This window comes from Candoia aspera, chromosome 3 (assembly GCF_035149785.1).
Source record: "Candoia aspera isolate rCanAsp1 chromosome 3, rCanAsp1.hap2, whole genome shotgun sequence".
NCBI classification, from domain to species: domain Eukaryota; kingdom Metazoa; phylum Chordata; class Lepidosauria; order Squamata; family Boidae; genus Candoia; species Candoia aspera.
The window spans coordinates 197,066,726-197,087,862 of record NC_086155.1 but is presented as its reverse complement, the minus strand read 5'-3'; the positions used below and the strand labels follow the sequence as shown (position 1 = coordinate 197,087,862).

At 42.3% G+C, this 21,137-nt stretch overlaps 2 protein-coding genes and 1 non-coding gene across 3 annotated transcripts in view; 2 read left to right on the top strand and 1 right to left on the bottom strand.

Moving 5' to 3' along the window:
- ZHX2 (zinc fingers and homeoboxes 2) overlaps window positions 1–21,137 on the bottom strand; it is a 193,475-nt gene that overhangs the window by 66,682 nt on the left and 105,656 nt on the right. The window lies entirely within an intron of this gene.
- On the top strand, window positions 4,574–13,117 carry C3H8orf76 (chromosome 3 C8orf76 homolog). The gene is made up of 6 exons (XM_063299637.1): window positions 4,574–4,726; window positions 5,969–6,064; window positions 6,485–6,628; window positions 8,655–9,154; window positions 10,386–10,518; window positions 12,466–13,117. The coding sequence occupies exons 1-6, from the start codon at window positions 4,616–4,618 to the stop codon at window positions 12,637–12,639; spliced, it is 1,158 nt and encodes a 385-aa protein (XP_063155707.1). The 5' UTR covers window positions 4,574–4,615; the 3' UTR covers window positions 12,640–13,117.
- TRNAM-CAU (transfer RNA methionine (anticodon CAU)) lies at window positions 18,891–18,963 on the top strand. The gene has a single exon. It is a non-coding gene; the product is annotated as a tRNA-Met (tRNA).

Below are 21,137 nucleotides of genomic sequence, written 5' to 3'. Positions count from 1 at the left end.
TATGTTTAGTAGATTAATTTCAACTAGATTTCAAACACACTTGGAAGTTCTGATTCTTACCCTTCAGGTAACTTGCTAGCAATGTTCAAGCTTTATGTGGAGGTAGGAAACTTAGCTTTTTTTTCTTCCTATTATGGAGTAATCTACTGTATATAGGAGCCCATATGGTAGGTGAGGCTTAAGCAACAAGTGGGCAAAAAGTGGGCAGAGACATCCATTCTGTAATAGCTCATTTTTATTCCCAAGCTGCAGAGAAGGGATAGATAGCTCTCATCAGAGATCAGAACTCATGTCTTGCAAAAATAAAGGTGGGATAAAATAATAATACTGTGTGCCACCATGTCGTTTTCAACTCCTAGCGACCACATAGATAGGTCTTCTCCATGATGATCTGTCCCTAACAAGTCCTTTCAAGTCTCCCAATGGTGCGCTCATCACCCCTGTAACTGAGTCTGTCCATCTCGCTGCCAGTTGTCCTCTTTATTCCACCTTTCTCATCATTACAGCCTTTTCCAGAGAGCTGGGTCTTCGCATAATGTAGCTAAAGTAGGATACTTCGAGCCTGGTCATTTGTGCTTAGAATGAGAACTCTGGTTTGATTTGTCCGATAATCCATTGGATAATGATGATGGTGATGTTTTGGTTTGGTTCCACAATGATTGAACTGGAAGGCCAACAGTGTAACTATAACTTCGGAAAGTATATATTTTAAACATTTATATTTATTAAGAATTTTACATGAAGTACAAGACAAATCTAAAGAAAAAGAAAGAAAAAAAGTGCAAGAAAAAAAGAAAAACAGTTATGAAATACAATGACTTCCAAACTTCTCTACATCAGAAAATTACAATCTTATAATCTTCCTTCCCTCTTAGATGTTATACAAATCCCTTCAGCTCCTTGCTTAGTCCACATCTTCTTTAATCCTCAGATCCATAAATCATCAATTCATTTTTTTCTTCTTTCAGCAAAAGTCCATACAAGGTTTCCAGTCTTTCAAAAAAGTTTTTGTTGTTTTTTTCTCTGACCAAACAGGTCAGCGTTGCCATCTCAGCAAATTCTGACATTTTCACAATCCATTCCTCCACTGTGGAGATTTCACTGTTCTTCCATCTTGGACAAAAGTATGCCTCGTAGCAATGCCAAAGAATAAACTATGTATGTTGAGCTGTCCTCCTTCAGGGTTGGGAACAATTTGGCCACAAAGCAATTGTGGCGTCCCCTCCAGCTCATTTTACATTTAAAAAAAATCTTTTAAATTAAAAAATAAGCGTATCACCCCTCCCATTTTATATGCAGCAATCTTTGGGGACCTTAAATGGTCTCATTGAGATGGTGAGCAATTTGGGGGACTTGTTGACCTTTGAGTCCATTTTCTGGCTTGTCACGTGTCCAACAGCAGCCATTTGTTTAAATAGACAAGTCTTCCATGACCACCATTTTTAGGAGCAGTCCCTCTCTTGGGGGAGATGGGCGGTAATTAAATTTGAATTATAAATAAATAAATAAATGTGCTCTCAAAATTCCACTCGAAAGGATTGCCTGCCAGATTCAAAATGATACTGATTCTGATTCTAAAAGGAAATCAAAATTTGTAGAAGAAGAATGTCTTGGAGCTTGGACTTTAATTGACCTCTAACAATAGAAAGCCTAAGGTAGGTCAGTCGATAAATACTTTAGTTAAGTGAGGGCCAGTGTTAATTGGTCACGGTTAAGACACAGTTGTTCGTTTTTGACATTGTTTTGGCTCTATCATGTGATAAAAGTTATTCTTCTAGGGGTGCCGTGATTGGTAACAATGATTGATAACTTCTTCAGGGCTCTTTCTCACAGCAAGTGTTATCCACCAATCCTTAAACCAGCAAAAAACTATACTTTCATAAAATTTGCTCTCCCCGCCCCCCACATCCCTATACAAATAGTGCTGCCCTGATTGTGGTGTAAGGGTGGTTTAAGGACAGGAATTGTTGAATTTCCCTGGCTTTGTTTTCCTTCCTTCCCATCAAGTATCACCAGCTAGTGAGAAAACACCCACCAGTCTTCCTCGGGTTGGAAAGTTCAATATGGATTGAAGTTGGGGCTGTGAAGGAGGCAAATTTTGACAAATAGCTAGATCAGCAGGTTGGGCTGTCTGTCAAAACTCCTGTTTTCATGCAAGTGTTTTGTTGGGCTGTGTCCAGAGGGAGTCTGACTCACTCTTGATTTTTGGGATTCTTTTGGACATGGGTCTAGCCCTATTCCAGAACAGCGTTAAACCTGTGTTCAAAAGCAGTCTGAGCAATAGCTAAGAGAGAACTTACATGATGGAGCAGTCCGTGCTATCTCTGTTTACTTGTTCAAATTTCTGAGTTGGGGATTGATCAGAGATTGGTCAGATTGATCAGATTGGTCACTTAAAGAGCATGAGTGATTCAGAATCCTTTCATTGGATGATGGCCATGGCATGGACAACTTTCAAGACATTGTACTGTTAATTTAAAAACAAATAGTGTAGAACTTAACAATTCCAAGCTGAAGGACAGGCCAACATTTGGATCACATAGATTAAAAATATGTAGAGAAGCCAGCCACCCCTCTTGTAAATCCCTTGTTCATCCAAGAAGAGAGAAGGGTTGGATGATTAATGGGGATTTCATATAAAACCTACCACTTGGCTTTAGAATGAACTTGTGCCCAGTGGCCTGAAATATTTCATTTTCTTTTATTGTTTTCAAGACTGGTCTGTGATGGAAGAGCTTATCTTTTCAGAAATGATGTAAGATCTTGGTTCCTTTAGAAACGGCTTTCTTCTCAACTTTGGGAAGGAAAACCCCACAAAAACTGTAATTGCTAGTTCAATATTACCCCCCAAAATGGTACGGTACAAAATTAAAAGGATTGCACTGAATATCACAAAAGGATTGAAGCTGCTGCTGCTGCATTTTTTTTGCAGCTTTTTGAATATATACAATAAACCCATTATTTCCCTGATTTTTCAATTGCAGTTACGCAATGTGTTGTATTTTAATCATTAGAATAGTGTTTCTGTAATTGCTAGTCAGGATTTGAGGACAGCCTGGATCAAATCCCATCTGTTTTTGTGGTGTATGTTAATTGCCAATGAGAAATGCTATTAGTCTCTGTAAACACTTTTTGCCTGTTTGCTTGAAGGGGGAACAGTTGCTTACAGCTTTCTACTTCTCTAGCTACTCAGAATAAAATTCTGGGGGGATTTGGACTTTTCTATCAGAGACCAAGAGTTTTAGCTGACTCTGAATGGCAGTTGCCTGTTTTCTTGTAAAATCAAGGAAAGAAATACATACGGATTGCTTTTTGGTAAGATTGACAAACAGTTTGGGCACATTTAACTATCTTAGAAGCCCAGTAAAGCCCAGTTTGATCCCAACCTTGCTCGCTTTATTCTATGCATCACCTAGGCACTCTAATCTGATCTAATCTGCAAGACTATATTGCAAGCCAACAAACTTTGCTTGTACAGCCCATGAACTAGAAAGTATAATGCAGTATATTGACATACTTGGGAACGACATACATAGCTAATACCAATGATTTTTAAGAAGCTGAATTTCATTCCACATTTAAAAAAAGCATGAGATAGATTGGAACCAGTTTTAAAAGAAAACACTTCAACATGATTCTAAACAATTAGCAATTTAAAACCTATTTTATTGAAAAGGTGGAACACATTTTTCTGCTCCCATGGAGTCCGAAAGTTTAAAAAAATCCTCATGTCAGATTTGGATTGACCTGCATTTGCTTTATCAACCAATTGGGTTGTTATGTTATCTTGCCTGGGACTAAGCTAAAGCATTCAGTTTCAAAAAAGTTTTATTTCTGAAACTGAGGCTTTACAAGCCAATTCTTAGCATGCTTTCTTCTGGCCAGTAATATTTTGCAACAGAAAAATCCAGTCTCTTACCTAAGAAGGACAGTAGTTTATTTTAAGTCTCCAGATCAGCAGTGATTTCACATGAGATGCTAGTCAACAGGGAGCAGCAACTGTATAGGATGGGAGCCTATCACATTTCACCCAGTCATGTTTTAGCCTGTTGTGTGAACTTAACCACTGTGTAAGTCAGTGTTTTTCAATGGTAGCAACAGTAACATGTGTGGACCAACTCACAGAATTCCCCAGTCAGCATGCTGGCCAGGGGATTCTGGGAGTTGAAGTCCACACAATTTAAAGTTTCCAAGGTCAAAAACCACTGGATTAAATTATAGCACAGGTTGCTATGCCAACCCGGTCAACTGAGTCAATTGTAGTGAAGTGAACTATAAGTTAGCAGGTTGCATGAATTTGTGATCTCTCCGATGCTACGGGCTCAGCCAATATGGGAACAGGAGCCCAGCCACATCTGAAGGCCATCGCTTCCCAACGCATTGATTTGCATGAATAGCTCTCTCTTCTCCTTTTTAAAGGAGAACTTAAACTTTTAAAGCGAACTCGGAAACTCGAAGCAGCGGATGCGTCCCCACTAAGGGAGTTGTATTCATAAATCTAGGAGAGCATCCTTTGGCTTGAGACTATCTAGCCGAGGTTGTGGGAGTCATCTATGATCCGGAAGAGCCGCTCTAGCAGCGAAGCCTCCGGGGTCGTCGCTCACCGGCTCCGAGGATGGCGCTGCCATTTGCCTTCGAGGAGTCAGTCTTCGAGGAGGGCGGCGGGGCGCCCAGGGGTCGCGGCCCCCTAGCTTCCCCTTACAGCGCCCGGTGCTGCGAGCCCGAGGTGAGCGGGGCACGTCCACAGACATTCGTGCCTTCAGACCCACGTGTTGGGGCTGGGGCGTGCAGTAGGGGTTGGAGGGAGGATATTGCACTCTGCGCATGCTCGCTGTTCTTCAGCTAGCCCGCAGGAACTGAGAGGGAGATAAGGGTGGATTTAATTTAGGGGGGTTGGCATTGCCCCACTTAGATGGCCGTCCCAGTCCTTGAAATCTGAACAAGGTAGGATTTAGTGCTACTGTTATTTATCACTTTAATACCTGCTGAAATCAAAGCAGGCTCTGGGAGGTTAGTGCCTGGAGAGGAGACCACTAGGAAAGCCCAGGGAGGCTCCCAATCTTGGCAGCAATACAAAAGCAGTGTTCTTCAGGATTCTTTTTCTATTAGCACTATTATTATTATTATTATTATATTTTCATCCCACCTTACATATACTGTATGTATGTATGCATATACATACACACACACAGTATAACTCAAGGCAGTGAACGTACCTAATAGTCCTGTCTCCTATTTTCTCCAGTACAGCAACCCTGTGAGGTGGGCTGGGCTGAGAGAGAGTGACTGGCCCAAAGTCACCCAGCCAGCTTTCATGCCTAAGGCGGAACTAGAACTCACAGTCTGCTGATTTCTCAGCTAACTACTCATAGTCACTACACCAAACCGGTTCTCAATTATCTAGTCTACCCTGGGATCTCCTGGTGGTCTCCTTTCTGGGCACTAACCTACAACAATCTGTCAATGGTGTCGCTAGGAGTTGAACTCCATTCAAAGGAGCGTTGACCTTTTTTGGCAGGGGGAGGGGGAGATTCAGTTCCACCATTATGGGATCGAAGGGAAGAGCAGTAAGGGGACTGTCGTCTTGCCCAGTTGGAGGTTCTTGTATGGCAACTCCTGGGATTCTCAGCCAGCATTCTGGGAGGTTCAAAGCAAACCCTTCAGGGAGGCACTGAGCAGGGGGGGGAGATTGTAGGAACTAACAAGAAAGCACTCCTGTGTGTTTAAGGGAGACTATCTAAACCAGGGTTTCTCAACCTCGGCAACTTTAAGATGTGTGGACTTCAGTTCCCAGAATTCCCTAGCCAGCCTGGCTGGGGAATTCTGGGAACTGAAGTCCACACATCTTAAAGTTGCCAAGGTTGAGAAACCCTGATCTAAACTTTCGGTTTAACTTTTACAGTGGAGATACTGGAATTCTTTTATAGTAATAGAACAAACTGCCTCTCTGCCTTCCTCTTCTTAACAGTGGTTTTGTGGGCAGGTGAACTGCCAGGACGATCTCGAAAGCGTCAGCATAAAAAAGTTCAGAGGAGATCTGGCGTATAAGCAGCAAGAATTTCAGGTATTTACACGGCTGCCCTGCATGCGTGAACCAGCTTTGTAAAACTGGTGCCCTCCAAAATTCCCAGCCAACTTGTTGAAAATCCATCAGTCGTAATCCATCACAACCCACATTCATCAAGGTTGTTTTATATATCCCTGAAACAATGTGTCTTTGCATCCTGAATCGCGGTAGCGTGGAAAATAAGGAAAATGAAATTCTGGGAAGGCCGGCACGTCATCTGGGTGGTGATTAATAGTCCAGTTCTATGAAAGAGAGCAGCTTTGAGTTTGGTGGGGCTTAAGGTCAAGAGAGTGTCAATGTGATGGTCATGTTTACTTTTAATCTCGTGCAGTTGTTACCTGATGTTGAATAGTTCGGCACAGATCACAGCCCACTCACTTTTGGAGTTACACTAAGATTTGGCAAATCTGATTTCAGAAGGCTCTTGAGGAATACTCCGGCTGTCTTGTACTGGCACCTTCCAGGAATATGGCCATGAGAAGAGATTTAAAAGAGAGCCAGGCCCGCTGTTTAGCTCATCTGGGGAAACATGAGGAAGCCTTGAGAATTGCAGAAAACCTGGTTGGTACTTTCCCAAGCGTCTTTCTCTTTATAGCCTGGATCCTCAACATCATACTCACAGATGTCAGTATATCTGGGGTTATTCCTTTTCATGCCTGTCATGTCCTGTTTGATTTTATAAAAGATTATTTTAATTAAAAACAGTTTCCCGCACAAAACTGTTTTATTAAATTAAATTAATTTTAAATTAAAAATATTCTGTTATCTATTTTCTATCTAATCTGTTTTATTAAATTAAATTAATTTTAAATTAAAAATATTCTGTTATCTATTTTCTATCTAATCTGTTTTATTAAATTAAATTAATTTTAAATTAAAATATTCTGTTATCTATTTTCTATCTAATCTGTTTTATTAAATTAAATTAATTTTAAATTAAAAATATTCTGTTATCTATTTTCTATCTAATCTGTTTTATTAAATTAAATTAATTTTAAATTAAAAATATTCTATTATATATTTTCTATCTAATTATTTCTATTCTTATTTAATCTATAATTTTTCTATCCTTCTATCCTATTTCTATGTTCTTACTCCTGTGTGTATAATTTTATGTTTTCTTATCTTTACTATTTCTTAGCTCTTAGTTTTCGAAATCTTCCCCTTTTCCCTAGGTCTTCAGTTCTTGTAGCCAATCTGTCTTTGTTTGTTTGTTTGTTTGTTTTATTTAAATACAATTTAAATAAAATAAATTTATTTATTATAAATAAATAAATGGGAAACTAGCATGCTGTCAAGTAAAGTATTATCTTTATTTTCAGGAATGCTTTAAAGTATTATCAAGCATTATCTTTATTTTCAGGAATGCTTCTGGATCCACATGTATACTGGAGACATTCTTGGAAAATAAAATTGATAGAATGATATCACCTCGTTTTTTTATTTGGGAGTATGCCCCTCTGTCCAGAAAAAAAAAATAAAGCTGAGACAGCTGAGATTCCAGGGAGGTAAAATGTTTCAAAATGGAAATGTTTTGTGCTTGAAACTCCCACTTTCAAGTTTGAAAGGAGCTATTCTGGCCCCAGAAGATGGTGAGCTTGGAATATTTCTGATATTCAACCTGTTCTGAACTCAAGAGTATTCTGAATTTTGATGAAGGCATATCTTATGACTGGCTAGATCTATCATGGCAGCCATTTCAGGAAGCAGCCTTCAGTATTTATTTATACTTGTTTATTTATTAAATTTATCCCTGCCCATCTCCTCCCATTGGGGGACTCTGGGTGGTTTTAAGTATGCACTTAAAATTGCAGACATGCGCCTCATTCTTGAAAGCTGGCGTGGTGTAATGGGTAAAGTGCACTGGGAAGACCTGGGTTCTAGTCCAGCCTTAGGCATGGAAGCCACCTGAGTGTCTTTGGGCCGGTCACTCCCTCTCACCCCAACCCACCTTGCAGGGTTGTTGCTGGGGAAAATGGGAGGAGGGAGCGCTATGAATGTCACCTTGCGCTCTTGGCAAAAAGGCAGGATAATAAATAAATGTTGGGGATGCAGCTTTCTTGTCTGCAAGAATTCCATCAGTTCCCTGCTCTCTGCCAGCTTCTCTCCTTTGTCTCCTGCAAAATCAGTCAGTCAATCCTCTGCCACTGTCCCCAGTCTGTCAAGATGGGAAACAATCCACTTTGACCAGAAGAGAAGTCACACTGGTGTGTGTTGTGCCAAACAGCTTGCTGTCCAGCAAAATGTACCATCTGGATTGTTTCTGGAATATCTTCAAAGCCTCGTGTTGAAATTCATGTGTTAATTCTTTAGATTGCTGTTTCAGTAGGTTGTGGATGTTGTTTAATCAGGGAAGGTATGTTTTGTCATTTCCAGAGATTTGGGTAAGAAGTCATTACAGCAGTGTTTCTCAACCTCAGCAGCTTTGAGATGTGTGGACTCCAATGCCCAGAATTCCCCAGCCAGCATGCTGGCTGGGGAATTCTGGGAGTTGGAGTCCACACATCTCAAAGCTGCTGAGGTTGAGAAACACTGCATTAGAGCATTAACTCATATTCTCCCTTCATTCTTTTTCCTTTCTTTCCAGAGAGATGGGGCAACAAATACCGACCATGTAACAGCCATACTTAATCTGCAGTATGGCATTTATCGCCTTCTGGAGGATATTGAGAAAATAATTGGGTGCTTACAAAGGCTGATCTTGTTGCACCCATTTCATCCACGGACCTGGAATTTGCTTGCTGAAGCTTATATGAGTTTGCTGCACTTTCCGGCCCCCTTGTCTGGGACTGAAGCTGGCATGTCACAAAGCGATGGCTCAATCGCAGGCCCCTGCCTCCGCGGGTCGTCAGGAGAGGCCAGCTTTCCGTGTCATCAAACACAGAGCCAGAGGAAGGATGATCCTTGGCTGTGTTCTGTCCACACTAACAACAGCCCTGGATCTTCTTTGGAATGCCAAAGTGTGCAGGGACCTATTTGGACCCTGGGAAATTCAGGACCACGACCCACCGTGAAGAGAGCTTCCATGGGGCAGCGAAGATTGAAAGAGATTTGTATCTATGCCTGTGCCTCCTTTGTTAGAGCGAGGTACTCCCTTTTCGTATCTTTATTGCATGTAAAGTATTTTGCAGTTCTCACAAGAGTCAAGGGTTCTATGATCAGATCTATCACCCTCCTCGTCCACTGAAAGGACAGCTAGTGGGGTGGAGGTTCAGTGCTAATGAATACAGAATGCTGGTTTATTGCAGCATGCTCAGATTAAATGGGCTCTACTGGTAGTCCTCGCTTAATGACCACACTTGGGACTGGAATTTCAGTCGCTAAGTGAAGTGGTCATTAAGCAAATATGACCTGATTTTATTACCTTTTTGGTGGCCATTAAGCGAATCACCATGGGTTAAATGAACCATGTGGTTGTTAAGTGAATCACACAGTCCCCCATTGATTTTGCTTGCCAAAAGTCGGCTGGGGAGGTGGAAAATGGCTATCGTGTGATGTCGCAATAGTCATAAATGTGAACTGGTTGCCAAGCACCCAAATCGTGATGATGTGAGTGCAGGGATGCTGCAATGGTCATAAGTGTGAGGACCAGTCAAAAGTCAGTTTGTCCAGCACCATCGTAAGTCTGAACCGTCACTTAAATGCATGGTTGTTAAGTGAGGACTACCTGTAGTAAAGTCATGGTTTAGGAGGAGGTTGTTTTGAAACTGACCAAAGTTGACGAATTCCAGGTTGTGATGCAACAAGAAACCAAATTTAATATTTCAAAAGTATCCTATGCCTGTGTCTGAAGGTCCATGGAAAACACAAGCCTGATTTACTTCACATAGCTGCCCATCTACCCAAGGAACTCTGGGTGGCTAACAGAAATCAAAACAAGCCAACTATACAGATCCATTAAAAAGAACCTGGGTCAAGGCCCCTAAAAATCATACCAGCTCATCAAAGAAGCCACTTCCACACCACAGCTCCCTCTGCATCCAGGCCCCAGTGCCTGGGGGAAGAGCCAGGTCTTCACAGCCTTCTGGAAACCCAGCATTGACACTGGGATGTGCAAACTGGGCTGTTGCATTGACAACCTATCATAAATTGTGGTTTGTTCAGTGGCATAGTTTTGCACATCAAGACAGCCCATGTTTAGATGTTAATCTAAGCCATTTTGAAGTTTCATTCATCTGATACATTTATAAACCAATAGCTTAGTTGGAAAACACTTTTACCCCTTTGATGGGAAATGATCCTGTGAAGCAAAAAAGGGAGACTTTAAACTCTTGTTGTCTGCTGGTTTTGACTGTTTGGTTTTCTTTTTTCTTTCTAGGCTTTTGTTTCAGCTTATGCAGTTGACTCAGTCCTCCTTTGCTTTAGAGAATAACCTGAAAACGCAACAGGAAATTGAAGACAAAGTCAGGTCTTTTGGATGGGAGGCAGATGTCTTGTCCTTGATGACTGAGGTCAGTCACAATTCAACGCAGCGCTACGCAAATGTTCTCTGTGAAGTATGAGTTGTGAATTAAAAAATAACATCCAATAATTTGCAAATAGCTGCTTTACTTTTTTTTTTCCATTAGCCATTAAGAAGAATAAGAGGTGGTGGTGATAGTCATGTAAGGGAATGCCAGCTCAAAAATGTCAGAAGCTTGGTAGAATTTTAGGATTAAGGTTACCAGCTTCCCTAGAGGTCATCTAGTCTATCATCCCCAATGCAGGAATTCTGTAATTACAGGACCTATTAAGATGTCCTCTGTCTCTGCTTGAATATCTTCAGTGAAAGATAGCTCAGCAAGTCTTGAGTCAAGTGTCCATTCCAGTGTTGAATAATCTCTTGCTTGGGGTATTCCTGCACTGTTAAACCATCCTGGATCATTAAAATAAACAAGTGCGCTGCCTCCTCACCCGTGTCCCATATAAAGCCTTAACAAAAGCCAGCAATTTTTCGTGCTTAAGGCTTGCATGAACTGAGCCGCCCTCTCCAATTAGCCTTAACAGAATTAGAAATCTACTAGTAGCTGTAATTTCAGAATATTAATCCTGCTTCTTCCTTTAACTCTGCCAGTATCTCAATTTGAAGTGAGAGGAGAGAAATATTTTCAGGCAGAAATTAACAAAGCATGCGCAGAGTATTTTTTCTGAGACTCTTATAAAAAATAAGAATATGCTGCAAAATAGTAATTAAAAGTGGCAGTGAACCCTGACACATTATTAAACAATACTAATCATACGAACTTTATTTACAATTCTGTATGCTTTAATTGGAAAGCAAATGCACACTTGAAGGTGTGTGGGGTATAAATAAGAGAGCAACGTAGTTTATAGACCCCGTAAGTAATGACATTAAACAAATCTGAAATTTTATGAACAATTATTTTATCTTACAGCTTTCTAGTCCCTTGGAAAGATTCAACCCATCGTAGGTCAGAAGAGTTCAATCTTTTCTCATCTTACCCATATTGACAATCTTTTAGCCTGTTTATAGCTGTGGCTTTTTTTCATGAGGAAAACCCATTTCTCTAGTGGAAAAATGCTTTGTGGAACACATTACAATATCTATGTCTTTACTTGCAGTTAAGTGTTAAGAAATGATAGGAGGCAAAAAAAAAAAAAGAACAACATGGTATTTATTGGCACAAAACTAGTTTTCAGCCTCCCATGCATCCCAAAACGAGTTTTTTTTGTTTCTTAGCACTTATTCTCCATAATGCCTAACAGCATGGCAAATGAAGCATTCAGTTAACCATTTTTTGGACAGCAGTTTCAAGTTCCATTTAGTAAAGTGGTGAATAAGATGAGAGCTCAAGGCTTCAGGTCCCTAGATCTCTCTCAGTTTATCATATTATTATTTTAGAGTGACAGAAAGGGCAAATTACTAAATTAATGCATTACTAGACAGTCATAGCAACAATTTTTAATTTTAATTAAAAATGACATGAATATTGTCCAGGCCTCATCCACTAGAGCAGTATTTCTCAACCTTGACAGCTTTAAGATGTATGGACTTCAACTCCCAGAATTCCCCAGCCATGCCAACCACCTTGAATTCCTGTAGAAAAGGCAGGATATAAATCTAAATATTACTGTCGATAATAATATAACAACAACAAAGTGCCTCCTGGAACAATGTCGATTTTAAGTCATGACGTTCTTTGAAGTATGATCAGTATTTGTGGGTTCTGCGAGGATTGTAGAAAGCTGCCCCTTATTGGATTAATCTGTTTGCTTATTAATCTCAATATTGCCTGCTCTGGTTGGCAGCAATTCTATTAGTGGAGCTTACTAACTTGTTATTTTTGTGCGCTGAACGTTTGTGCCAGCGTGCAGCTACAGTTTGGTTGTTTTCTGCACATTTTTGAAGCTAGTATGAAACTGAAACTTGTGCTTCCTGCATGTGCATTTCCTTGTAGGCTATAGGAGAAGATCTTGTCCGGGACAAGCTGAAAGAGGATGCTCAGGAAGAGGTGAAATGCTTATCTCCTTCAGCCTTGACATCCATCATGACTACGTCAGCCGTGGAGTTTGAGAGAAAATGGTTCCGGAAGCTCAGAGGCTGCCTTTCTCAGATGGACCATCACACGTAACACCAAGTGGCTGCGCTGAAGTTCTTGTTCCATTTTGGGGTTCTGTTTATCTCATCTGTTGAAAGCCCTTGTGCAGAAGTGGCTTAAAGGTCTCCACAGTGGGCCACCCATATTTTAGCTTGCCAAGGGAACATGTGAACAGGAACTCAGCTGCAACTTCTGTTGTAGCTTGTGTGGTTCACACTGGAGTATTTTTACCATTGGGAAGGATGAGCCTCTTCTGAAAAGCAGATTAACACCTGGCTCTTCTCATCTCGGTTTTTGCCAGCTGTGGTGCCATCACTGTTTCTCAATGGACCTTGACCACCACGTGTCTAAATATCTGGGAGTATCGTTCTGTTCAACAGACCTTTAATTCGTCACCATTTGAAAACTTTTAGGCAACAGAGAATAAGGTGTTTTTTTTTTATCACTATCACTGCTTTGGAAGTGGTACACAAATATTTTTAATGAATAATAAAATTAAAATGTAAAAACAGTTGGAGACTTGAGAGGGTGGAGCAGGCTGCCCCAGAGTAGATAGCCCTGAAGGTAAGTTGGGTTTAATCCATATAAGCCTTTATAGCCCAAAGTGCTGGCATCTCTGGGCCTGGCCATTTGCCCCTAGCTCTGCCCACCTCATTGCCTCTCCAGACTTGGCAGGTCTGGTTAGTGCAACAGCAAAGGGGATCTCACATCCTGCTGTTCTGTAATGGTGTGTGGGAATGACCTTGGGAAGCGGGGGGAAAAGGTGCTGCCAAGGAACTGTCAGATACGAGAGAGCATAGCCCGCAGCTGGATAGTGGGCAGGGCTCAGAAGAGACCCTCCTTAGTTTCTTGGGCTGTAAAGAAGACGGGGGCAGAATTGTACTTCCAGACTTGCAAGATTCTGTTAATGTAGCCTTACAATAAAGTAGAATTAGCACATCTGGTCGTGTTTCCTGTCTGGTCTGTCTACCTGGGAAGGCTGACATCAATCCTGCAAGTCTGAAAGTACAAATCTCCCCCTGTCTCTTTTCACAGCCTGATAAGTTAGGGAGGCTCCTTTCTGAGTTTCTTCCTCTGCCATTAGGCAGCTGTGGGCTCCCCCCTTACCTGATTGTTCCCTAGGCAGCATCTCTTCCTACCACCCTCCCATCCACCCCCATCTCCCAAGATCATTCCCACATCCCATTACAGGTCTTACCTATTTGGGAATAGACTGTGGCTTCTCTTTCAGGTAGGGCTTCTTTGCTGCATCCCAGATGTGCAGATGTGTTGGCTCACTGCTGTCAGGAAACTGTGTTCTGATTGAAGGGACCAAGGGTCGTCATTCTGCCTTGACCCATTCTTTCCATTACCATGGCAGACATTTGCATGGTAGAGTTCCCATGAATTCCTCTTGATATACAGATTTTGACAGTGGGCAAGCGATCTACTTCCCCCTTCCTCCAAGGCGCTGTGATAGGATTGGCAGACACCACCTAAAAGGGCATCAACACTCTGGTTATGGCTAAAATCCAGTTTTGCCAGTTTGAGGAAATCTTAACAACCTCCATCTGTTTCTGCAGTATGCCTTGAGCTATTCATGGCTCTTCTCCTGACCTGTGCACCAGAATGGAGTGACAGTGGGCTTAAGCCGCTGCTTGTTTTGTAAAAAAAAAAAAAAAATTATATGGCATAGGGATGGGGGAGTTAATATATAGCTGGATACGCTGAGATGTCATCTCTTCTCACACAGCCCTAATCCTTAAGGCTAATGCATTGTTTGAGCCAGTTGTCTCTAGATTTCACAGTGCAGAAGTGACCTGAAAACAGATACATGGAGCAAACTGAACAGATGCACTTCAGCAACACTTGTGATCCTGCTGAAAGATTATTTTCTGAATAGAGATGTACCTTTTCCCTAGACCCCAAGAAAGGGGAGGGGAGGGGAAGGAAGGGAAGGGAAGGGGGAAAGAGGCAGACAGGCAGGCTCTGCTGCTTACTATCCAATTCTGAGTTCATTGTGTGATTGCATTTCTCTGTCATTCAGTACAATAGGGCAAGAAACCAAGATGACGTTCAGGCAGAAACAAATTAATTCTCAAATACCACTGGATATTTTTCAAGGTCTCTTAGGTGTCTTTTTCAGATTTCTTCAGAATTCGCAATGAAATCCATCAAACTGACATGTCTGTGTTGGCACTATCCACAGGTTGGATCTAGATTTCAGTATAAACCAGTGGAAATCAATGGAACAAGTTAATTGCTGCTAGCAGGCCCAACTGGTTTAATTAGATCTACTCACACGGTGTTAACTGTGGACCTTGACAAAGCTTCAGTGGGCTAGGAATACCTTTTGCAATAAGCCATGAAGAGTTTACCAGCCATAATGGCTAGGTTCACATAGCACGGTAAGCTTAAAAAAAAACCAACCATATTGTTGAATGACTGATTATTGCTTACTAAAATATGTGAGCCCGGTCTAGGTCTGGGTCCAACCCAAGATCTACCACAACAACCTTCTTGAGATTCTCATGGTTCTAGCAAATGATTGAACTCTACTGGTGACCAGGGGGTGGGCACTGTGCAATTCAGCAAGCGCAAACCCTCCAACCCATCCAGTTGCAATTCCTAAGCATTACTTGTTCTAATCCAAGTTACACTTTCACGATTCCCCAAACAAGCTTTTAGACTGAGTAGCCCCAGTGTCTGTTCTGGAAGAGAATTTCTTGGAGAAGGGTAGAGACCATTTCTTGAAGTCACAGAGGCTGAAATTTGTTGAGTAAACTATTGACTTAGCTGAGGAAATCGGTGGCCCCTTTTTTCTCTTCCTTTCTTTGCATAAAACTTCAGTATCAAAATTTACAGGAACATCACGCACCACATTCTTGGCACAAAGTATATATAGTATATAATATTATATAGGGTATATATAATATATTCCCTTAAAACCTTGCAAACCTATGGTGAAAATCTCTAAGGATTCTATTGTTAATTTAGTTGATAAGGTTAAAGCTGTCTCGATCGGCTGCATTACAGTAACTGGATAGATTGCAGGTTGTAGGGAGAGATCTTTAAAAGCATAAGGGATTTACAATTCCATTTCTTACAACACTGCATGAGAGAAGATAGGAAGATGGAAGTGTGTGAGACCAGCATGAACCAAAAATTCACACTGGAGCTTTCCTTCATGCACAGCCTTTGAAACTGCTTCTTGAAAGTCACCAAATGCCTTTCTGTGATGCAGGTGGAGAACCCATCTGATAAGAAAGGTCTGCAAGAAGACAGGAGTGCCTCCCCCTTTCGGACCAAAGACCGATACTCTTCTGCCAATGTTGATTTACTGCTGCTCTTAACATGTACTTTTCTTTGATGTTGCATTAATTTTTACTTCCTGTCCACTGCCTTGGGGCCTCTTACCAGACACAAAGGCCAAGTACTATTCTGTGTTATTTGTTTTGTTCTGAAACATGTACATCAAGACTGAGGGCGACTCACATCTCATAAAATCCAATGCAGCACAATCATCACTAAAAGATAATAAATTAAATAGCCCTTACTATCATTAAACCCCCTAAAAGTGGTCATTAAATTGGCAGCTGCAAGGGTTTCTACAGAATATGATTTAAAAAATCAAGATGGGGGCCACGATGGTGCAACCGAAGCCCCGCCCATTTAAAAATGGGCGGAGCTTCAGTTGCACCATTGTGGCCGCCATCTTGACTTTTTTGACCACTCCTGCGGACACTCCTCCTGCTCCAAAAAGTAGCTGTCTCCGCCTCAAAGCCTAGCAAAGGAAACTCTTAACTAATTTTACTAACTGAATCTAAAAGTTGAGAGGGTCTCATCCTGACTTTGAGAACGGTGAGTTTCACCTAGGTCATCCAACCCCAAAGTTTCATTTCTGGATGGGATTTCACCATCCTGTTCAGGGGAAAACCCACACCACCTCAGTTCACACAACTTGGACAGACAAGCTCCATTTGGAGAAAACAAGCAAATATTCAAGCATTTATTTCATTCATTTCAAGCATTTACGAGGCTGCCTGGCTCAGACTGTCACAAAGGGCCTTATCGTCCTCAAGCGACACTTCAAAATGGATCCAGACACAAACGGGCCGGCTGTGCCAATGCACAATCATGGCCGCCATCTTGACTTTTTTGACCACCCTGCAGCTGCTAACTTAATGCTTCCATTGTTGGATTAACCCTGTCGAAATGGCTCTCGCCCTCCAGCAAGTGGGTGGTAATTCAGCCCCAGCTGGAATTTCCACGTCTTCTTCAAAGGGCATTGCCCCAATCCATGAGCTGATGAGGGCATCTTCAGTGCCCCAGGCCCCCTCCTCCCAAAAGGTTTGCAACTGGCACCCAAAGCTGTGCTGGTGGAGCCCCCTGCACTGCATCACCTCAAGGAGATTAGAGCTATCCACTGGTTCACTGGGGGCATCCAGGACCAGCAGAGGGAAACCTTTCTGCACAGGGTGCCAATGGTTCATTGTGAGCACTACCACTCCCTGCCCAGTTTATCTGACTTTCAAAAGGAGAGCTGCCAACCCCATGGACTGTAGGTCAGTCAACTAATCGCTAAACAAAAGCCTCCCCACCAAGAGGCAGTCTATCTCAGAATTCCAGCTGCAAGATATGCAGCTGGAAAGAGGAGGAACAGTCTGGCTTCTGAGGGGGCCTAAATGTCTACAAATACTGCAAATCAGCAGATGTATAAAAAGGGGGGAGTCACAAACCCAATAGTTTATTATTATTATTATTATTATTATTATTATTATTATTATTATAATATACACAACAATGTGAAATCACAGCTGCCAGTTCTATAGCTGGTGTTGGCCTTCATTTGCACTGAGTTCTTCCCAAGAACCTAGCAATGTACGGGCGTAGTATATGTGCAGATCCAAGCAGTGTGGCCTTTTGTGATTGACAGATGGACATTTTGTCAATGCACAGATTTTCTAAGTTTATTTATTTATTAATCATATTTATATGGCCGCCCATCTCGCACAAAGTGACTCTGGGTGGCGTATAACGAGATAAACAGTGAATAGATTAAAAAAACAATCATAAAAAGATAAAAAGTAATGATTAAAATACCTGTAAAAATATTATCAAAAATTTTAAAATATATGAAGTTCTATTATGATTATATTACTATCCTTTTCCTTTTGATGTTTAATTCTTGTTAAATTTGCTCTGTTTATCTATTTTTTCCTTTTATTAATACATATAACGCACACACACACACTAGGTAACAGTACAAGGGAGACTTTAATGAGTAATACCTCTAATTTAGTATATAACAATCATTTTGATGTGAGTTGTGATGGTTCTCCACTACAGCATCCAATCTTATCCTCAGCTTTGGATGAAAAAGCTAAATAATTTCATGTTTGTAATATTGCCCTCCTAAATTGTAATTAACATTGACAGAATATTGTTTTTCTCTTTTCTATTCTCAATATTCTAAGCTGTTTAAATAACAGAATATTAATAATTTTTAAGCATATTATACAAACAACACCATGTACTGATTTATAACAACATGATAAAAGGGGAGGAAAAACCATTAGAAATACCATCTTTTTACTGATTTTATTGTAATTTGTTTCTTTGATGGTTGTGAGTCACCCAGAATGTCTGGGAGTCGGGCAGCATACAAATTTAATAAATCATCACCATGACCATCATCACCATGACCATCATCATCACCACCACCACCACCACCATCATCTTGGAGAGAAAAGGTGGGCTGCCCTGGCCGTCTTTTGCAGGCTGCTATTCATGGGGCGACCACTAGAGGGCAGCAGAGGGCCAGAGTTTCCCCGTCTCTGGTGGCCGCCCTCCAGCTGTCACCCAAAGTTATGCTCCCCATTTTTTTTCTTCTTGCAGCCCTGGTCGGACCCCGCCTGCCTGCTCAAGGCCAGCCGAGGAAGCCAGACTGTCCCCCGCTGCCCTCTAAGGGTCCTCATGAGGGTCGAGAGCAGGGAGGAATCCGCAGCGCTTTGCTCACCCGCATTTCGCTCATTGCAGTTTTCTGCACGTGGGAAAGGGTTGCTGGCAGGGCAGGCGGGGCGGAGATCTCGCCTGCGTCCAATCCGTTCTCCCCGGGGGCGTCTCTCACTGCTGCAGCCAATTTCTCTGTGGGGAGAAACTACCCGCCGTTGTTTTCCGCCTTGCCCCTGAAAGGCATTCAGCTCAGGGGCCGCCCCCGATCCCGTTTTTGCTGAAGGAGCGAGCGCGTCGCTTCCGCAGAGGTTTCCCCTTCATGAGGCGACTTTCTGCCCCTTTTTCCACGCGCCTCGTTAGCGCAGTAGGCAGCGCGTCAGTCTCATAATCTGAAGGTCGTGAGTTCGAGCCTCACACGGGGCAGCCGATGTTTTTCGCCCCGAGCGAAGGGAAAATACACCTTCGCCGGACCCGACGGAGGGGCACTCGCGATGCCATTATTTTTCGGATAAAAACACCTAAGCCTACTTCCGAGGGACAGGCGGGAGAGCAAAGCCGAACTGGTCAAAGTTGGCAGAAATTGCTTTGTCCCTCCCTATTCTGTCTCTGGAACTTAACCAAAACTTCGCTAGAAGTAAGATTTATTTCTTACAGATTTACTTCTGTGCACACATGCACTTGTACTAAATTTTACTTAAAAACAAATCGAAGAGAAACTGGCATCACCAACATTTGGATTTGCTGTAATTTAGCCTGCTTTTCCTTCAAACAGGGCAGCCAAAGTGCCAGACACTTTTTAAAAAGTGTCCCTATATTTTAGCACAGCAGTCTTTGGATCTTTTGGACAGAAGACTGTTTTATTCCCAAAGTACGCTCAGAAATCCTTTGGCTGTTCCTAAGCTGAAAAGCAAGATAAATGAATTAAAGCAGTGTTTCTCAATCTCAGCAACTTTAAACTGTGTGGACTTCAACTCCCAGAATTCCCCAGTCCACACATCCTAAAGTTGCTGAGATTGAGAAACACTGAGTAAAAAGCTTGTAGGTTGCCTTCACACAGAACACCACACCTAGTTTTTGTAACAGCTAGCCTGTGGTGCTAAATTTTGGTTAACGTGTTATATTGTGTGTGAAAACCCCTCCCTCTGGCCAATCTACGACATTGCATGAACCCCAGAAATGGGATTCATTAGCCAAGATAAGCACATGATGCAGCCTTTGGGGTTTCTGGAGAACGAGCCTTGTCACTAGGCCTGCAAATCCTGGTTTCTGGAATATGCAAACAGCAGCCATTCCAGGCATGAATAATAGCTGCCAGGTGCAGCTTAGTGGATGTGCCTCATGTGCTTATTACCCACACTGGTGATTACGTAACTAGCACTGCACAATCAGAGCACAATCAAGCGGCTGAGTAGACAAACCCTTTCACAATGCTGGGATTTGCAGTTACAGCACCCTTAGGAATGGCTAGAGACCCAGTTTGGTCTAGTGGTTAAGGCAACAGTCTAGAAACCAGGAGACTGTGAGTTCTAGTCCCGCCTTAGGCAAGAAAGCTGGCTGGGTGACCCTGGGTCAGTCACTCCCACTCAGCTCACAGGGTTGTTGTGGGGAAAATAGGAGGAGGAAGGAGTATTAGGTATGTTGTTTATAAAAATAATAAAGGTGGGGTATAAAATAAAGAAAAAAATGGCTGCCCAGCCTGCTCTCGGACAAACAGCTCTTCCATTGGGAATTTTCTATTAAGATACAGCAACCAGAATTGGATTCCCACCAGGGGACAGCATCGGCCAACCTTGGGGGCCTCTAAAGCTATGTAGGGACAGGCTGGGCTGGCACTTGGATGGGAGATCAACCTACAGCTGTTGGTTTTACCGGGAGGCTGAAAAAAACATCCTAGACGGAAACAGCAGACTTCTGTGTTGTGAAAAAGGTGAAAGGTGAAAGGCCCCCTGTGCTAGACTCGAGTCATGTCTGACCCTCTGGGGGGATGCTGCTTTTGCGACGTTTTCTTGGCAGACTATAGCGGGGTGGTTTGCCATTGCCTTCCCCAGTCCTCGCCTTCCCCAGTGAGCTGGGTCCTCATTTTACCAACCTCGGAAGGAAGGATGGAAGGATGAGTTGACCTGAACCGGCTACCTGAGAATCTGGCTTCTGCTGGTATTGAACTCGGGTTGTGGGGAGAGTTTCAGTTGCAATACTGCCGCCTACCACTCTGCGCCACACGGGGCCGTGTCTTCTGTGTTGTAGCCAAAGTTATTTATTTATTAGACACATTTATAAGGCTGCCTAACTCACACAGTGACTCTGGATGGGTCTGACTCCAAGGAGGCTTTATTTGTCTGGGGCCAGTGGGATGATTGCAACCAGCAAGGGTCACTAGAAGTCTAGACCAGAGCTTTCCAAACTTTTCATGTTGGTGACACACTAACACACTGCAGGTGTGGCCGCATCACCGGAAATCATGCGGAATCAGCTGTTTTGACCCAAACAGTACCTGTATGATCCCTTGACTGCGCAGTTCACCTACACACTGCAGCCGACACACTAACGTGTTGCGACACAGTTTGGAAAGCTCTGGTCTAGACTAAGGTTGGTCTTTT